General features: G+C 38.6%; 1 protein-coding gene across 1 annotated transcript; it reads left to right on the top strand.

Annotated features, from left to right (window-relative positions):
* Positions 1-1328: 1328 nt before the first annotated feature.
* Positions 1329-4501, top strand: LOC132282362 (flavonoid 3'-monooxygenase CYP75B137-like). Its single transcript, XM_059784014.1, has 2 exons — positions 1329-2419; positions 3650-4501. The coding sequence occupies exons 1-2, from the start codon at positions 1448-1450 to the stop codon at positions 4268-4270; spliced, it is 1593 nt and encodes a 530-aa protein (XP_059639997.1). The 5' UTR covers positions 1329-1447; the 3' UTR covers positions 4271-4501.
* The last annotated feature ends 14663 nt before the right edge of the window (positions 4502-19164 follow it).

Below are 19164 nucleotides of genomic sequence, written 5' to 3'. Positions count from 1 at the left end.
TGTTGCATTTAATCCCAAGGTGTTAAACAACCGTTAACTAAAAACTAAAATTACCGTTTTGCCCATTATACATATCCAACTTTAGTTGCTGATGTGGCCTTTGTAATTTCCATATCCAATGAAAATTTGACAAGTCATCCTATCATTAATAATTTTACTGTGGACAAAAAAAATGAGAAATAATAAAATATATTTAATCACCGGACTTTAAAATTGACCCACGTGAAAAGCTGAAGTGGCCTGGATGCAAAACACTGTTTCTCTTCCTTCTTGGTTCATTCTCTCTCTTCCATCTCTGCACATGGCAGCAGTGTGGGGGAGCTAACATCCGGCACAAGCTTTGTGGGATATCTTGGTCTTCAACATATATAAATCTCCTCTTCACGAACCTCTCCAAATCTCCCAAACACAAGGCGGATTGCTGCCGGAATCTATGGAGGCCATGGCCGCCAGAATCCATGGAGCCCTTGCCGCCAACAAAGCAGCCCTCCTCCTCCTTAGCTCCACCATCGGCGGCCGCACCCTCTAGTGGAACTGATCTGATCCAAACCCATGTTCATGGTTAGGTGGCTACTGCGACAGCTTGTGAAGCTTTGTCCTGATAATCTTATAACTTATATACTGCTATCAAATGTGTTGGCAACTTGGGGTTAGACCCAATCGTAAAAGCTACACATTCAGTCATAAAAGCCCCGAAAATCTGTTGTGGCCGATCACCAAACCAATCCAATCGCAACTGCCCAAAAAATACGCGTTATTCTTTCAATCAATTCCCCTCCAAACACTGACCTTTGCAACAAACGATTTTTGTTGAATGATTTTTCACCTTTTCGTCATTCTCGTCATTGCCGGAGTTCGACGTTAAAGAGAAAAAAGAAGAAGAGAGAGGTAGATTGGAGAGAGATAGGGGTGGTAGTGGGTGTGGACGGTGGATGTGGTTGTCAAGGAAGAAGAATCTTTGTGAGGGCGAGAGAGCGGCGGCAGGTGGTGACGGTGTGGCAGCCATGGACTGGCGGTGCTGGTGATGGTCATGATGGACAGCGAAGGTGGTTGGAGAGAGAGGGTATATATATATATATATATATATATATATATATTCATTTAATTATAAGGTTATTTTTGTCTTTTTGAATATTTGCCAAGTCATGTGACAAACTTGCCTTTCTTTCCGTTAGATTTCAAACGGCCAACCAACATTTTACAACAAACTGAATAGTTCAGGGAGTTAAGTATCTTTTTAATAGTTCAGGGGGTTTTTTGAGAAAGAGAAAATTGTTCAAGGGTTTAATGCAATTAACCTTATATATAATAAATATTAGTCACCACCCCATTGGCATTCCTGATAAGCTGCGTTATTGACCTCTAAGTTTGCCCCCAAATAACCATCTACCCATCACTCACAATTCTCCATTCTCATCTCCTTCACTGGCCTCACTCCATACCATCCATGATTCAAAAACTAAGCACCTTCTTATCTAATTCATGGTCATGGTGGTCGCAAAGCAACGCCAACAACGATGAGCTCGCCCCTGTAGTACTCACGGGTGTGCTCATCCTGCTTCTTGTGTCATGGTATTATTGGATCACCTTCTTTTCTAAATCGAAAAAGGAACACCCACCATTGCCGCCAGGGCCACTGGCCCTGCCCCTGGTGGGTAACCTCCTGTCTCTTGATCCCGAGCTACATACCTACTTCACGAGCCTGGCGCCCACCTATGGTCCCATCCTCAGACTATGGCTCGGTAAAAAAGTTGGGATTGTAGTCGCCTCGCCCGCCATGGCACGCGAGGTGTTAAAAGAGCATGATGCCATCTTTGCCAACCGGGATGTGCCGGTGGCGGGCAGGGAGGCTGCCTACGGTGGTCTTGACATAGTTTGGACACCGTATGGGCCGGAGTGGCGCATGCTGAGGAAGGTGTGCGTGCGTGAGATGCTCAGCAATACCACTCTTGACTCTGTCTATGTGCTCCGGAGACAAGAGATCCGGCAGACAATCGGGTACTTGCACAGACGGGTCGGGTCACCGGTCAACGTGGGTGAGCAGATGTTTCTGGCTGTGCTCAACGTGATCACAAACATGTTATGGGGTGGCACTGTGAAGGGGGAGGAGAGGGCCAGCATTGGGGGGGAGTTCCGGCAAGTGGTGGCCGATATGACGAGTCTGTTGGGGAAGCCCAACGTGTCGGATTTTTATCCGGGTTTGGCCCGGTTTGACTTGCAGGGCGTTCAGAAGGAGATGAAGGTGTTGGCACAGCGGTTTGATCGGATTTTTGAATCCATGATTGATCAACGGCTGAAAATGGATGGACAAAGTGGGACCACAGAGAATAAGGATTTTTTGCAGTTCTTGTTGAAGCTAAAGGATGAAGGAGATGCCAAAACGCCTCTCACCATGACCCATCTCAAAGCCTTACTAATGGTATGTTATTGTCCTCTTCATCACAAGTAATGGTATCTAGCTTGTCTCTTCAATTTTAAATCCATATAAATACAGTGCAAGTCCAATAAAGTAATGTTTTGTAGACATGGAACTGTTTTTGCGGTGGTAGTGATGAAATAAACATCATCATTTTACTTTATAAAAACAACATTAAAAAAAAAGAAAGAAGAAGAAACGTGATATTAAGCTTTCTTCTTGAATTTGAAGTTTTGATAAATTTAATATATATTTTTTCGAAGTATATAAAAATTAATCAAGTTTTGAGAAATTAATTCTTAATATCTAATAACACCCGACACACGAATGTGAGTCACGAGTCACCCAACCAACCGTTCATGTCAGAGGACTTGGAAGTTTTGGAGACGTTGCAAAATGGAAGTCCTAAAAAGAGTAGCATGATTGTGACTTGTGGTGGAGCTTTGTTCAGAGATGGAAGTGCCAAACCTTGTTTTGGCCTGGTTATAAAATTAGCATCACCACGACCAGCCAAGTATTTTGATTCGACTCTTTACTTAGCAACATGACAAGCTAATCTCGAGTTCTTAACCAACAATATCAATAGTTTTTATCAATCAACTACTAATTAACAGCTAGTCTCTATTATTTCACTAATTAAGTCATTACAAACCCATGCACCTACCTTACTAGTTTTGCATTCAGGGACCACAAAAGCTAATAGGTCTAGCATTCTTTATTGAGTGAGAGTCACTACTTTGCTACCTTTATCAGCAAGAAATACAGCTCAAAAAGAGTGTATTACACTTATGTAATACTATTTTCTTGACTGTGTTGAATTTGTTACCTATATTAATATAACTGGAAAAGGGGTTAATGCTAATTAATTGAGCACTCTGTTATAGTTTTTTGAGCTCAAATATTTTATTACATGCCATAGTGCTTTGATATCTGACATATAGGACTCCTTGTGATGCACCATAAGAAAAGTAGCATTTCACAGCAGCACATAATTAATGTATTCTCTATAGTTATTCTTTTAAATTTGGAATTTTAGTACTTAAAAGCAGGGGTTGTCTTTAAGTGATAAGAGGAAGATGATACAAATTACTATCTGTATGGTATTAAAGTTTTTACCTGTACAGTACTGCCCATATAAGTACTAAAGGGGCCATAATATTCACTGTATGCAATAATAGTTGTATTGTTACTTAAATGGAAAGACATTTACATGGTGTTGTGTGAATTGGACAGGATATGGTGGTGGGTGGGTCAGAGACAACCTCCAACACAGTTGAGTTTGCCATGGCTGAAATGATGAACAAACCACAAGTACTGCAAAAAGTCCAGCAAGAACTCGACGCAGTCATTGGCAAAGATAACATTGTGGAGGAGTCTCATATTCACCAACTACCATACTTATATGCAGTGATGAAAGAGGTTCTACGCTTGCACCCAGCCCTCCCACTCTTGGTGCCTCACTGCCCCAGCGAGACATGTATAGTTGGAGGTTACACAATTCCTAAAGGTGCTCGTGTTTTCGTTAATGTCTGGGCGATACACAGGGACCCTTCGATTTGGGAGAACCCGTTGGAGTTTGATCCAGAGAGGTTTTTGAATGGTAAGTGGGATTACAGTGGAAATGACTTCAATTATTTCCCGTTTGGGTCTGGCAGGAGAATTTGTGCAGGGACTGCAATGGCTGAGAGAATGTTCTTGTTTTCACTCGCTTCACTTTTACACTCTTTTGACTGGAAACTGCCTCAAGGTGAGAAATTAGACTTGGAGGAGAAATTTGGGATTGTGTTAAAGAAGAAGATACCTCTTGTTGCTATCCCAACGCCAAGATTATCTGATCCATCACTCTATGAGTAATTAAGTGAAGCAAAAGAGAATTGCGTTCGCTAGAAGTTGTAGGTTCTATGTTTCAAGTGTCGATTCAATATAGTGATGACTCTTAAACTCAATATATTACGGTGTCCTTTACTGAAATCCTTTTTCACATATTAGTCTTTTGAGTATGTATTTTCATATGGCAATGAATACTGAAGATTTGAGTTGCTGCAAGAGATTTTAAAGTATCATAACTTCTCATCTTTTACTTGAGTTTGGATTGCTCCCTCCTTGTTGTTTGCCCTCTGTTTTCTGTGTCTTCGGGTTTTGTTTTTGCTGGTTTTGGTCTGGGTCCAGGTTGGCTGGGCCTGGTTTGTCCGGGTTCTTGAGCCTGTTTATGCACTAGTTAAATTTCCCTCTAAAATAATTGTAGCAGTGCAATGAATTCCAGGAGATGGAAAACTAAAGACCAAGTGGGATTTATGTCTGATCTAAAAAATGATGAACAAAAGCATCAAATCAAGTGCCAAAACCCTTAAAATATACCACGGTGTTTAGTAAATAATTGTGTATGGAACTGTTTATTGTGCTTGTTTCCTTTATTTTATTGTTACTTTGAAACAGGTTGCGGTGGTAGTGGTGAAATAAACATCATCATTTTACTTTATAAAAACAACATTAAAAAAAGAAAGAAGAAAAACGTGATATTAAGCTTTCTTCTTGAATTTGAAGTTTTGATAAATTTAATAATTTTTTTTTGAAGTATATAAAAATTAATCAAGTTTTGAGAAATTAATTCTTAATATTTAATAACACCCTACACACGAATGTGAGTCACGAGTCACGCAACCAAACCATTCATGTTAGAGGACTTGAAAGTTTTGGAGACATTGCAAAATGGAAGTCCTAAAAGAGTAGCAGGATTGTGACTTGTGGTGGAGCTTTGTTCAGAGATGGAAGTGCCAAACCTTGTTTTGGTTTGGTTATAAAATTAGCATTACCATGACCAGGCAAGTATTTTGATTCTACTCTTTACTTAGCAACATGACAAGCTTATCTCAAGTTCTTAACCAACAATATCAATAGTTTTTTTTATCAATTAACTACTAATTAACAGCTTGTCTCTATTATTTCACTAATTAAGTCAATCACAAACCCATGCACAAACCGTACTAGTTTTGCATTCAGGGACCACAAAAGCTAATAGGCCAACCTAGCTAATAAATGAATGGTCTAGCATTCTTTATTGAGTGAGAGTCACTATGCTACATTTATCAGCAAAGAAGTACAGCTCAAAAAGAGTGTATTACACATATGTAATACTATTTTCTTGATTGTGATGAATTTGTGACCTATATTAATATAACTGGAAGAGGGGTTAATGGTAATTTATTGAGCACTCTGTTATAGATTTTTGAGCTCAAATATTTTATTATATCATGAATGCCCTACATGCCATGTGCTTTGACATATTAGTATATTAAATCCTTGAAATTTACAAAACTTTCCTGAATATATAATGGGGCCTGTTAGCCTGGATCATAATGTACCAATATATATATATATATATATCTATAATATCTGACATATAGGACTGCTTGAGATGCACCATAAGAAAACTAGCATTTCACAGCAGCACATAATTAATGCATTCTCTGCAGTTATTCTTTTAAATTTGGAATTTTAGTACTTAAAAGCAGGGATTGTCTTTAGGGAATTTTACAATAAAGTAGTAATTGCAAAAGTATATTACCTATCCACGAACGTAGTTTATATATTTACAAATATATGAACTAATTTTTAGTTTAACCTCTCCTATAAGTTAAAATTATATTTTTGCCCCTAAAGTTTGTTTTATGCATAATTTACCTAAAGAAACACTTATAAGTTTTAGAATTTTGCCAAACAGCACTTAGAAATTGTTACATCGCTCAAGAATTAGGAGACATAACGCGTAGCCTAAACGAAGAATAGAAGAACTTAGATCTAGAATTATTCGAATACAGAATATTTTAAAAGCTAGACGGCAATTATTTTAGTTTATGAATAGAGTAGACTTTAATAACTTAAATAATTCTATAAAAAGATTAGGAGAAAATCTTGATTAAATTAAAGAATAAGTAGTACAGAATTCTAGTCCAAATAATTTAGATAATAAAATAATATTAGTCGCCATTAAAGATATAAATAACGATATTAAAAATATTTCTAAAAATCAAAAAATAATTATAGATCATTTAAAATCTCTTAAAACCGATATTCAAAAGCTATTACAATAGTTTTATGAGCACTAGTAATCCTGATTATTTAACAGCTTTAGCCGAACTTTATAAAATTGATAAAGAACCCGTAGGTTTTACAAGTTTTAAAACAGACGTACAATCAACTAATATACATATTAGACAAAATAACTTTTTAATCCAGTTATTAATCCAGTTAACTGATAAAGTTAATAAACTTGAAGAAAAATTAGAAATTATACAAGAAAGTATTCCCAGAGAATCTTCTAAAGAATTATCTGAATTATCAGATAAAATAAAGGATATAAAGTTATCAACCACTAATCAATTCTCGCCTGTAACCACCAAGCGTGTAAATTTATTACAACCCCTTAGAAAAACACCACAATGGCCATTATCCTTAGAAAAGCCAAAGAAATAATGAGAGTAGAGGATTTATATGATAATGAACAGGATGCTAAAAAATATATAGAGAAAAAAATAAAAAAAAATAAAAAATAAAGTCAACCTTTATTTCATTAATTTACTAGATTTCCAGAGCAAGATATATAATCATTTTAGCCAGAGAAGAATAAGTGTAGTCAACAATCAAGATATTTTAGATCTTATAACACCCGAAACATGTAAAGAGTTACATGATAATAATTTAGAACTTATGCATTTAGGCGTCATAATGATAGAATTAGTAGGATTAAATAGATTAGAAATAGGAACTAGAGTACTTATTTATATTTATGATGGTCGATGGAATAACCATCAACAAGCACAAATAGCTAGCACAGAGATAGATTTAGCAGATAACGAAGCCATAATAAGATGTATCCCCAATTTCACGATGACTACTAGAGAATTCAGTAAACATATTAAGATAGCTATATCCACCAAAGGATATAATATGACCGGACAATTTGAAAACCTATTAGTTAATACGCTATTTATGGGAAAAACAGTTAATCAATACAATTTACAGTTTAAAGCTCAATTTAGTGAAATAGTTAAACCTTTTAATAGCAAATATGTCCAGATGATAGAAGCTAGAAAAGTAAGCAGTATTACTCATGAAGGAACAAAATGGAAACTACCTAATCTTACTACTACAACTAAAAAGATTCCCGAAAGTAACATGATATATGTTAAAAATACTGGAGAAGTTAGCATAAGGTTTAATAATTATAAAAGACAAGATAATCTAGCAGATGATAGCCAAGAAGACTTTTTAACTACCCTTATAGAAATAGAATCCCCTGAAGAAATAAATATCCTTATGATAGATTAGAAGATGAAATTTTAGATAAAATAATGCATGATTTTGACAATCTTGAATTAGAAGATTTGAAAGAGAAAGATCCTGAGCCAAATTACCAACTCATTGAAAGCATCTATCTAGGCGAAGGAAATAATGATGATATTAAGAGAAATATATTAAAAGTAGGTTTTGAATCATTCTACACGAAACACGAACTAAACACACTAAAAGAAGAATTAAATGTAAATGTCAAAGAACAAGTAGAGCATAGAGAAGGAAAAGAACCAGCATGATCTTCATCTCAACCTACATGATCTGTCGATCAAGAAATGCATAATGCAACTAGTAGTACCAATAAAACAAATGATGAATATCTCACATGACAAAGATTTAGCCTACACAAGAAATATATGTAGAAAATAGAAACATACCAGACATGTACACGTGGACACCACATCGTAGATGTTACGATAATACTCCATCACACGACGCGGGAACTATATTAGACATATCACGGCATGATCCCCAAGATTGGTCAAGAGTAATTGACGATTGGGAACAAGACTGTATTAGAACAGCTATTCTAACTCGATTCGATAATCGAACACAAGCATTAACTTATTGTGAAACTCTATTAAGAGGCACAATGTAATACCCCTAATTTTTAAAAGGATAAAATTTGAATTTAAATTTGATTTCGTGGGCATTTTTAGTTGTTTATGTGGCTATGTGTTTTATGTTTAATTGATTTAATTGTTTAATTGTGTATTTGTTTAATTAGTTAATTGTGTATTTGTTTAATTGTTTAATTGATGTATGTGTTTAATTTAATTATATGATTATGTGGGTTTGTTTTAATTGTTTAAATTGATTTATTTGTTTAAATGATAAAATATGTTTAAACTAAATTAATGTTTTTAAACAACGGAATTGGGCTTGGATATGGAATTTTATGGGTACAGTTATTACCCATGGATGGATATACATGTATATATATATATATATATGTATATGATTAAGTTAACTATTATGATTTATTAATAATTACATTTATACTGGTTTATTAATAATGATTTTAGGGTTTTATATTTTTATGTCATAGCCAACTTAGTTATATGATTATTTTTTTTTTCTCTATCTCCTAATATAATTAAAATTAGGGTTGTGATTGTATAAGCCTATATAAATACTTGTATAAGTCTGCTAAGGGTTTTTAGAACCCAAGTCACGTAGCAGTGGAGGCGACGAAATACAGAGAGTTTAGAGAGGAAAACAGAGAGAGGAAAGTTAGGGTTTGGCTAGGGACAAGGGCTGAACCAAGAAGGGATTGCTTCTGGATTGAACCAAGAGCAACGGAGGTGTGGAACAACAGTTTAGAAGGTGGTTGGAAAACTCAGAGACGGAGGGTTAAGGTTTTGAACGAAAACCTAAAGGCAAGTCTCTGTTCTAACTCTTTCCCCTAAACCTGTGTTTTGTGCTTGCCTAGGTAGACTCCAGGGTTTAATTAATGCTAAAACAAATCTTTTATGCATGTTTAAACTTTATTTAATCTTGTTGAATCAAACTGGTTTGCAAATTTTTAAAGTTCCGTTAATTGGTTCCTGCTGTCTTTGCGTTTAAGTTTGGTTTAATTGATATCATTGATGCATGTCAATGCCTTTTAAATGTTCTGGGACATTGATTAAACACTGGAACAAGTATTAAAAGAATTACAGAGGCCTGGGAATCGCCGGAGGCGAGGAAGACAAAACATAATCGAGAAATGGCTTCAGGAAGTGAGAGAGCAGGCTTCCAAAAGGAGGGAGCCGGCTCCCTCATTGATGGAGCCGGCTCCAAAGGGTGTGGAGCCGGCTCCCAACATCTAAGAGGAGGCTCTCAATTTGTGAGAGCCTGCTCTTGCCCGAAACGTGCAGTTTTGGTCTTTTTAAGGGCTGTTTGGGCTGTCCGGAGTATTTTTAATCTATTTAAATTGCATTGAAGGATGTAATTAACTGTAATGGACCTAGGAAAATATTAGGAAGTATTATCACATTAGTGTATTTTTTTTTCCTAGTTGGTACTCACACACACTTATCTTTTCTAAGACTTGAACCCCTGACCTCCCTTTGGGAGGTAAGAGACTGATACTGCTAGGCCACTGGCCCTTTGGTATCACATTAGTGTATTAAAGAATGAAGCAATATGAATATAAATGAAAACATACATGTTGAGTACTGTTTTGTTAAGTTGTTTGTTTAATGAAACTTAACAAATATTTTGCATATGATTTAATAATATTTAATCATATTTCAACAGTGTTATAAAGGTAATGGAATACTGGCAATTAACTAGGCTTGGATTGAATGAAATTGATATTTAATTTATTATAACCGGTATCAGGCTATGGACTGTTTGGAGGATTTAATTGCTTACTATAGTTCTAGCAATTTGTGTATGTATGATTAAATAGTATTAATCATGTTTAAGCACTGAAATAAATATAATTGACTATCTGAAACTATAGTATGCTTGTATGGAGTTAATTGATGTTTTAACTGCTTAGATTGCATCAATTGTTGGAATTATGGATTGTTATGAAGTTTATGTTAAAGAATGTCACTATAATGTGTTTGGTAACAATTCTAATTATCATTATAATGTTCTAGACTATAATTAATGAACTGCTTGTACTGTGTTGTCAATTACTGGATTGGTTGTGTGTGTATGTACCGATATGGGACGGTGACATACTAGGGACAGATTAGTTCAAAACACTAAGTCCTACCTATTCTGGAATAAGTTGGATTAACTATAAAAGTTAAGTCCTACTTATATGTATGTATATGCATCGGTATGGGACGGTGGCATATTAGGGATAGCTTAGTTCAAAACACTAAGACCTACCTATTCTAGGGACGGATTAGTTCAAAACACTAAGTCCTACCTATTCTGAAATAAGTTGGATTAACTATAAAAGTTAAGTCCTACATATATTTATGTCAGGTCAATAAACATTTGAATGACATATCTTGAGCATTATAGACTAATGAATGTCCCTTAGTGTGGATATATTTATACGTATGGACTGGAGAGATATTGTGAGATGTCTACGGTGTATCTGCGTATCGGGTCACTGTATGGATTGCAGTTAGATTAGAACTTGCTCGTGGGTTTGACCCACTCCTTTATTATTCTTTTCAGGTACAGGACGGTTCCAGCCTTAGAGCTTGATCGTGCTTGTCGAGGACAGTCTCACTTTCATCTGAATACGTAGGACTTCTCTCGATGTTTCTAGCATTATCTATTTTCAGTTTTCAGTTTCAGTTGAACTTTTGGTTAGGGGTCCATCAGTGGATTCCCAAGTTGTAACCTTGAAGTTTTGGAGGATTGGATTTTCAATTTTTAGTTATACATGGAGGATTTTATAATTAATGTTACTTTCAGTTTTATTCCATCACTTTTGTTGCATTTTGTCATCTGTGTTCGCTTTAAAATCCTTTAATTGTTTGATATTCCCTCGGGTTTGGGCCTGGGCCTGATCAACCCGTGTCTCGGATCCGAGGGGTATCACAGGTCACCAGACTAATGAATGCAGGAACCTAAGGAGACAGGTAGAGATGCTGATAGCCAGAGGGGAGTTCGCAAGTTATATTCAAGGACCAGCGGTGGAGCAGAACCGGCCAATGGAGCATGTGAAGAAGAATCAGAAATTGAATTCTCACAACATGCAACCAGTTCGAGTAATTAATGCAATTCACGGTCGGCCAGAACCTGCTGAGGAATCAGATGAATTGTTTCGAACACGCCTTCGTCAGGCATGGATGAAGAGAAGGATAGGCAGTGTAAACACTCTGCACCAGCAGAGCGCATCAACGCAGATAAAGTTTGACGCAGCAGACTTGTTGTGTGTTGTGATACCCCTCGGATCCGAGACACGGGTTGATCAGGCCCAGGCCCAAACCCGAGGGAATACCAAACAATTAATATTTTATAATGAACACGGAATACAAAATAAACTAAGAAATGAAATTAAAGCTGGAAGGAACTAAAAATAGAATCCGCAAAATATTATAATTATTAAAATCCATCAAACCCAAACTCCAAAACTCCATCAGTTTACAACTTGGGAATCCATCTCTAGTGGACCCCTATTAAACATCCAAACGGAAGATAGAACAACTGTAATAAACGTCCAGAAATAAAACTATAGAGAGAGCCCTACGTCGTCGGAAGAGTGAATAGAGACCTCTGTTCAGTACGAATACGTCTAAGCCTGGAACTGTCGTGTACCTGAAAAATAGAAGTGGGTCACGCATGTACATCCTAAACAATTCAACAATAGCTAATAGTCCGTAAATATATATATAGTCACACTAAAGGACTCCTATTGGACTACAGGCCGGTCTCAACCTGAATAGAGGTAACATGTTAAAACGCACACGAAGTGGGCATATGTACCTATACCTAAACAGGGTACACCTCCAACCATCGTAGCCAGCTACACATCCCGATGCATATACGCTCCCTAGCCATCGGTCCTGAGGCTCAAGCTCATACCGAGGCACCATAACAGTACATATATAAAATCCATCCAAAATCCCTGGTATTGCCGCTCAACAAGTAGTTGCCATGACAATACAAATCCACAGGACTTAACTTTTAGTTAATCCCATCCTTATTCCAAGTAGGTGGGTAATGGTATTGTTTTAAAAACCAAACCCATCCTTAGTATGCCACCGTCCCATACCGGTGCCTACTTTCCAATCCTCCAGTAGTCAATAATACCAATAAATCAAGCATAAATCAACTAAATTTCAACATCCAACATTCAATGTTAGCAGTGATAAAATAAGCATTGATAAATAGGGTCACAACAACAACATATACATGCCCAATTTAAGTTGTTCCCTTTAGTCTAATATAAAGACAGAATTAATTAAAACTTCCATTTAACACCTTACAAATGACATACAGATATGTAAGGTATGTATCACAAAATCCTAACCTCCACAGTTGATACTAACTGTGATAATGTAAGCATCAAAACAATATTCACAGTATGTATGTAGACATGCTCAAATTATAGTGTTCCACAAAACCGATCTAGTGTTAAACTCAAATCCTCCTAGTATTTAAGTTCCAACAGTTGCTATTACAGAAGTTAAGATAGCTATCATCTAGACCCATCCTTCCAATAATTTATACTAGCAGTGGTAAGGAAAAACGTGAACCACAGAACCACAATGCATAACATGCTTAGTCTAGGTTGAACAAGCATACAACACTACTGTAACTACCAGTTTCATAGCAAAACAGATATCCTTTACGTTTGGTTTAATCTTCATTAATCCTGGAATCATTTAAGAGTGCAAAGAGTATGAAGCCTAAGGGAAAGAGTAAGGATAGAATCTTGCCTCAGAAACTTTTGTTCAAAGTTTTAACGTCGTTTTCTTAAAAAAAAATCCCGGCGAGTTTCAAAACCCGGTTACTGTTCACGGATACGAAACACTATTCCCGAATTCAAAATTTGATCTCCACCGTTCAGATTGTGCGACACTGAGTCATGAACCTATCCTCCAAATTTCAGCTCGATCGGACCACGGACGAAGCAGGATCGGATGTTTGATGAAATCTGGGCAGAATGGAAAAAAACCTGTGCGACCCAGTTACTGTTCACGAGTACGAATTACTGTTCCCGAGGTCAAACTCTGATCTCCACCATTCAGATTGTGCGTTACTGAGTCGTAAACCTCTCCTCCAAAATTCAGCTCAATCGGACCATGGACGAAGCGGAATCAGAGCTTTGATCAAACCTTGGCAGAATGTGAAAAACTGCATTTTTCCTTCCCACTTCCACAAAACGTGTGCTTTGTTAAAAAAAACCCTACACAGACGTCTACCTTATACTTATAGAGTTTTCCTAAACCCTAGATTCATTTAAGTCCAACTCAACCTACGACGGCTATAATATAAAACCCTAATTTAAACTGTAATTAAAACCCTAGTTAGATGTATTTACCTAATTACCCTATTCACCATTAAATACTTAACAAATAATCTAATTGAGCAAAATAATTATTAATAAACCCAATTAAACCAAATAAGACACACATAAAATAAGACACACATAGAATAATTAAACCAATTACACTTAAACCATTAATGCCAATTAAATAATTAAAACACTAACAAGTAATTCCAATCAAATAACTAAACCAATTACACTTAAACCATTAACGCCAATTAAATAATTAAAACACTAACAAGTAATTCCAATCAAATAACTAAAAATAAATATCATTTAAATAAATTAAATTACCACAAAAGAAAACAATTAAGCACCTAATAAAAAATAATAATAATGACACATAATCAAATAAAATGCACTTAAATAATAAATTAAATACCATTAAATACCAGGAATATTCTTTTTAAAATTAGGGGTATTACACGTGTTCAGATCCCTCATGAGGACCCGCTGGTCGTAAGTTTGACAGTGGCCAAATGCTTGGTGCGTAGAGTTCTAATTGACCCTGGAAGTAGTGCAAACATCATGCCAAGCGATACATTCGATCGGCTCAAGATCAAACAGGATCAGCTGAAATCCACCGGGAATCCACTAGTAGGGTTTGATGGAAAGCGAGTGGAGGCCGTCGGCACGGTGGAGGTAGCGGTACATGCTGCCGAGAGGGTTTTGATGGAAACCTTTGTAGTTGTTGAAATTCATCCCTCTTACAATCTTCTGATGGGCAGAGGGTGGATCCACAGGGTTCGAGGTGTTCCTTCCACTCTGCATCAGGTAATGAGATGCCTGGCACCAGACGGAACCAAAGTGATTGACATTCATAGAGACCAAGTTGCAGCTAAAGAATGTTACTCTATAACACTGAAACATGCCAGAAAGGGGAAAGCTCCCATTCGTTCAGTGAGTCCGAGATAGCAATTACAGGAGCCTCCCTCCAAGCAGAACGGAGAGGAGGAACCAGAGGGCTTGACTGAAGAACCCTTGCTTGATGTGCAGATCGATCAGTTCCGACCGGAACGGACAACCAGAGTAGGGGAACGACTCGTTGAGGAGGAAAAGCAGGAATTAGTTGATTTTTTGTCTCAAAACGCAGATGTGTTCGCATGGAGTCACCTAGACATGCCCGGGATCGATCCTTCGATATCCTGTCATTCCTTGAACGTTAATCCCAATGCAAAACCTGTAAAACAGAAGCAGCGACGGTTTGCCCCCGAGCGCAACCGAATTATTGCCGACGAAGTTGATAGGCTGCTTGATGCGGGGTTCGTAAGAGAGGTGCACTACCCCGACTGGTTATCGAATATGGTCGTTGTGCAAAAGAAAAATGGGAAATGGTGCGTATGCATTGATTTTACCAATTTAAACAAAGCTTGTCGGAAGGATAGCTTCCCGCTGCCAAAGATTGATCAGATGGTGGATGCAACAACTGGATATGAACGCTTGACCTTTTTAGATGCTTATTCGGGTTATAATCAGATCCCCATGGACCCCGCTGATGAAGAAAAAACTTCTTTCATTACTGAACGCGGGACGTATTGCTACAAAGTTATGCCGTTCGGACTAAAGAACGCCGGGGCAACTTACTAGAGACTTATTAGCAAGATTTTTAAGGAACAAATAGGGAAAACAGTGGAGGCTTACATTGATGATATGGTGGTCAAAAGTAAGAAGAAAGCCGATCATGTCCAGCATCTTCAAGGCGTGTTTGATGTTTTGCGGCGGTATGGAATGAAGCTTAATCCGACCAAGTGCTCGTTTGGTGTAGTCCAGGCCAATTCCTAGGGCACGTGGTTAATCTCAGAGGCATCGAGGCAAGCCCTGCCCAAGCAGATGCTTTGACTAAGAATGCCGAGCCGACGACAATCAAAGAGGTGCAAACAGTTACGGGACGGATTGCAGCACTGAGCCATTTCATTTCCAAATTGTCAGATCGATGCAAACCATTTTTTGACACAATCCGAAGCCACGGCAGGCAGGTTTGGGGAAATGAACAACGCCTAACGTTAACTGCTCTGAAAAAATATATGCAGAACCTTCCGGTACTGTCAGCTCCAGAGTCAGGCGAGAAGCTGTTTTTGTATCTCGGAGTATCCAGCATCGCAACAAGTGGCGTTCTGATCCGCTACGTAGAAGGGAAGCAATATCCAGTGTTCTATGTCAGCAAAACAATGACTGAGGCCGAAAGACGTTATTCAAAGGTAGAGCGGGTGATACTCTCGCTAGTGCATGCGAAAAGAAAGCTCAGGCATTATTTTGAATCCCATTCTATTATCGTTCTAACCACTTTCCCTATCAGAATAATCCTGCACAAACCAGATCTCTCCGGAAGAATGACGAAGTGGGCCATAGAGTTAAGCTCATTTGATATCACATACGAACCTAGAATAGCAGTCAAAGGGCAGGCAGTGGCAGATTTTTTACTAGAATGTGATTCAGAAGACGTGGAGGAGGATCTTTGTAAGTGCTTATGGAAACTCTTCGTTGATGGATCCTCAAATCAGATGGATGCAGGCATTGGGATCAAACTGCAGACGCCAGAAGGTATAGCCTTAAGCCAAGCGCTTCGGCTTGAATTCGCAGCCACGAACAATGAGGCAGAATATGAAGCGTTGCTGGCAGGAATAAAGCTTGCCAAAGAACTTAAGGTCAGGAATTTGAATGTTTTCAATGACTCACAGTTAGTCGTTCGGCAGGTGAGGGGTGAGTATGAAACCAAGGACGAAACGATGGAAGCATATCGTTCTGCTGTTATGCGGGAGGCACAGAACTTTGAAAAAATTGAATTCATTCAAATTCCAAGGGAGTGTAACGGAGATGCCGACAGGCTAGCATGTAGTGCCTCGGGTTCTGGAGAAACATTGGCAAGGGTGGTTCCAGTGGGAATATTGAACCAGCCATCCATTTTCGAAGAACCTTCAGGCTCAAATCCTTGGCAAGTGAATGTTATTCCATATGAGCCAAGTTGGATTGATCCGATCATAACTTACATCCGAGATGGTACTCTGCCTGAACAAAGAAATGAGGCTAGGAAAATCAAAGCGAATGCTGCAAAGTACGCCGTAGTGCATAACCAGTTATACAGAAGATCCTTTTCCGGACCGTACTTAAAGTGCGTTACCCCCACAGAGGCTCGGCAAATATTACGAGCTATTCACGAAGGTGTATGTGGAAACCACTCAGGGGGGAGATCATTAGCACACAAAGCAATGGCTCAAGGGTACTTCTGGCCAAACATGTCACGAGATTCGGAAGAATTGTCCAGAAGGTGCGATAAGTGCCAAAGGTTCGGACCACTGATTCACCAACCGCTTGAAGACTTGCATGTAATGGCCGCACCATGGCCTTTCGCACAATGGGGGATAGATGTAGTGGGTCCTCTACCAACTGCCAGAGCTCAGAACAAGTATGTGTTGCTAGCTACAGACTACTTTACTAAGTGGGTGGAAGCAGAGCCGTACCCGAGCGTTACTCAAACTCATGTGAGACGATTCATTTGGAGTAATATTATTTGCCGGTTTGGTATTCCAAGATCAATCGTCATGGATAATGGTACCAACCTTGACAGTAAGCAGGTAAGAGAGCTGTTGGAGGAGTATGGAATTAATCAAAAGCTGGCAGCAGTAAGTCACCCACAGGCCAATGGACAAGCGAAAATTACAAACAGAACAATCTTTACTTGTATCAAGAAGAAACTAGAAGAAAGGAAAGGAAGGTGGTTAGATGAACTGCCGAACGTCCTATGGGCCTACAGAACGACCCCAAGAAGACTGACCGGAGAAAGTCCATTCACCATGGCGTATGGAACCGAGGCAGTTATACTGGTCGAGCACTTAGTTCCGACTGTTCGAAGCTTGGCATGGAACCGTGAACATAATGACAATATGCTAAGGTTTAACCTCAATTTGCTGGAAGAAAAAAGAGACGCAGCAGCGGTGAGGCTCGCCTCCTACCAGCAGACACTTGCGAACAGCCATAACAGGAAAGTAAAGCACAGAAACTTTAGGCCAGGTGACCTGGTTCTGAAAAAGAAGGTGGGGATAGTCAAAAAGATGATGCCACCATGGGAAGGCCCATACAGAATTGCAGAGGCCATAGGAAAAGGCGCATATACCTTAGAAACCATGGCCAGAAGGCTGGTTAACAAGCCTTGGAATGCTACTTCTCTAAAGAGGTATTATCAATAAAAAGTTGAGATTCAGTACTGAATTCTGTTTATTTTGAATTGAAAACAGTTGAATGTATGAGTTTCTGAGATTTATAAAGATTGCACTCCTCTTTAAAATCCTAAGCAAAGTAAGTGGCAGCTGGCACTATGAGCCGAACGCCAAACACTTGCTAAGAAAAATAAAAGGCCAAGTGGCAAGAGGCATTCCAGCCGAACACCAGGCACCTAAGCAAAGTAAGTGGCAGCTGGCACTATGAGCCGAACGCCAAACACTTGCTAAGAAAAATAAAAGGCCAAGTGGCAAGAGGCATTCCAGCCGAACGCCAGGCACCTAAGCAAAGTAAGTGGCAGCTGGCACTATGAGCCGAATGCCAAACACTTGCTAAGAAAAATAAAAGGCCAAGTGGCAAGAGGCATTCCAGCCGAACGCCAGGCACCTAAGCAAAGTAAGTGGCAGCTGGCACTATGAGCCGAACGCCAAACACTTGCTAAGAAAAATAAAAGGCCAAGTGGCAAGTGGCATTCTAGCCGAACGCCAGGCACCTAAGCAAAGTAAGTGGCAGCTGGCACTATGAGCCGAACGCCAAACACTTGCTAAGAAAAATAAAAGGCCAAGTGGCAAGTGGCATTCTAGCCAAATGCCAGGCACCTAAGCAAAGTAAGTGGCAGCTGGCACTATGAGCCGAACGCCAAACACTTGCTAAAGAAAATTAGAGGGCCAAGTGGGAAGTGGCATTCTAGCCAAACGCCATGCACCTGAGCAAAGTAAGTGGCAGTCGGCACAATGAGCCGAACACCAAACACTTGAAAGAAAAAAAAAAAAAAAAAAGAAAAAAAAAAAAAGAAAAAAAGAAAAGTTGACACAAAAAATTTGATCAGGAGTCGGTCATCTCATTAATAAGCTTCAGAAGATTACAAAAAATGAGGTGTAAAGATGGCACATATGCCAAAGTCAGTGCATTTAAACAAAAAAAAAAAAAAAAGAGAGGTCCTAACTAAGAGGCGTTTGCCTCGCCGGCCTCTTGATGATGTTGGGCTACCTCCTCATTGTTGGTGGTGTCGCCATCCTCACGAGGTGGAGAGTCAAGGTGAATGACAGAATCGTTCTGTTGAATCCTACCCTCAGCAGCGTTGGAAGAGTCATTCTGCTGAGGGTTATCTTCAGCAGTAACGGCAGAGGGAGTTAAAGTGGACACAGGAAGAATGTCCAAAGTCAGAGCGGCAGGAGGAGTAGGAGTGATCCGAGAAGACGCAATCTCCTGACATTCATCAAATATCCCC

Source organism: Cornus florida, unplaced genomic scaffold (assembly GCF_030987335.1).
Source record: "Cornus florida cultivar Cherokee Brave unplaced genomic scaffold, ASM3098733v1 CherokeeBrave_3.0.0_Hap2_Chr11, whole genome shotgun sequence".
Taxonomy (NCBI): domain Eukaryota; kingdom Viridiplantae; phylum Streptophyta; class Magnoliopsida; order Cornales; family Cornaceae; genus Cornus; species Cornus florida.
Note: the sequence above shows the minus strand (reverse complement) of the source record. Positions and strands in the feature narration are given on the sequence as shown.

What these genes read in the sequence shown, in the direction of transcription:
- LOC132282362 (XM_059784014.1), top strand. Translation starts at nt 1,448, where the DNA reads ATGATTCAAAAACTAAGCACCTTCTTATCTAATTCATGGTCATGGTGG. An exon ending in ATCTCAAAGCCTTACTAATG is followed by an intron (nt 2,420 to 3,649) that starts GTATGTTATTGT and finishes TGAATTGGACAG; the next exon opens with GATATGGTGGTGGGTGGGTC.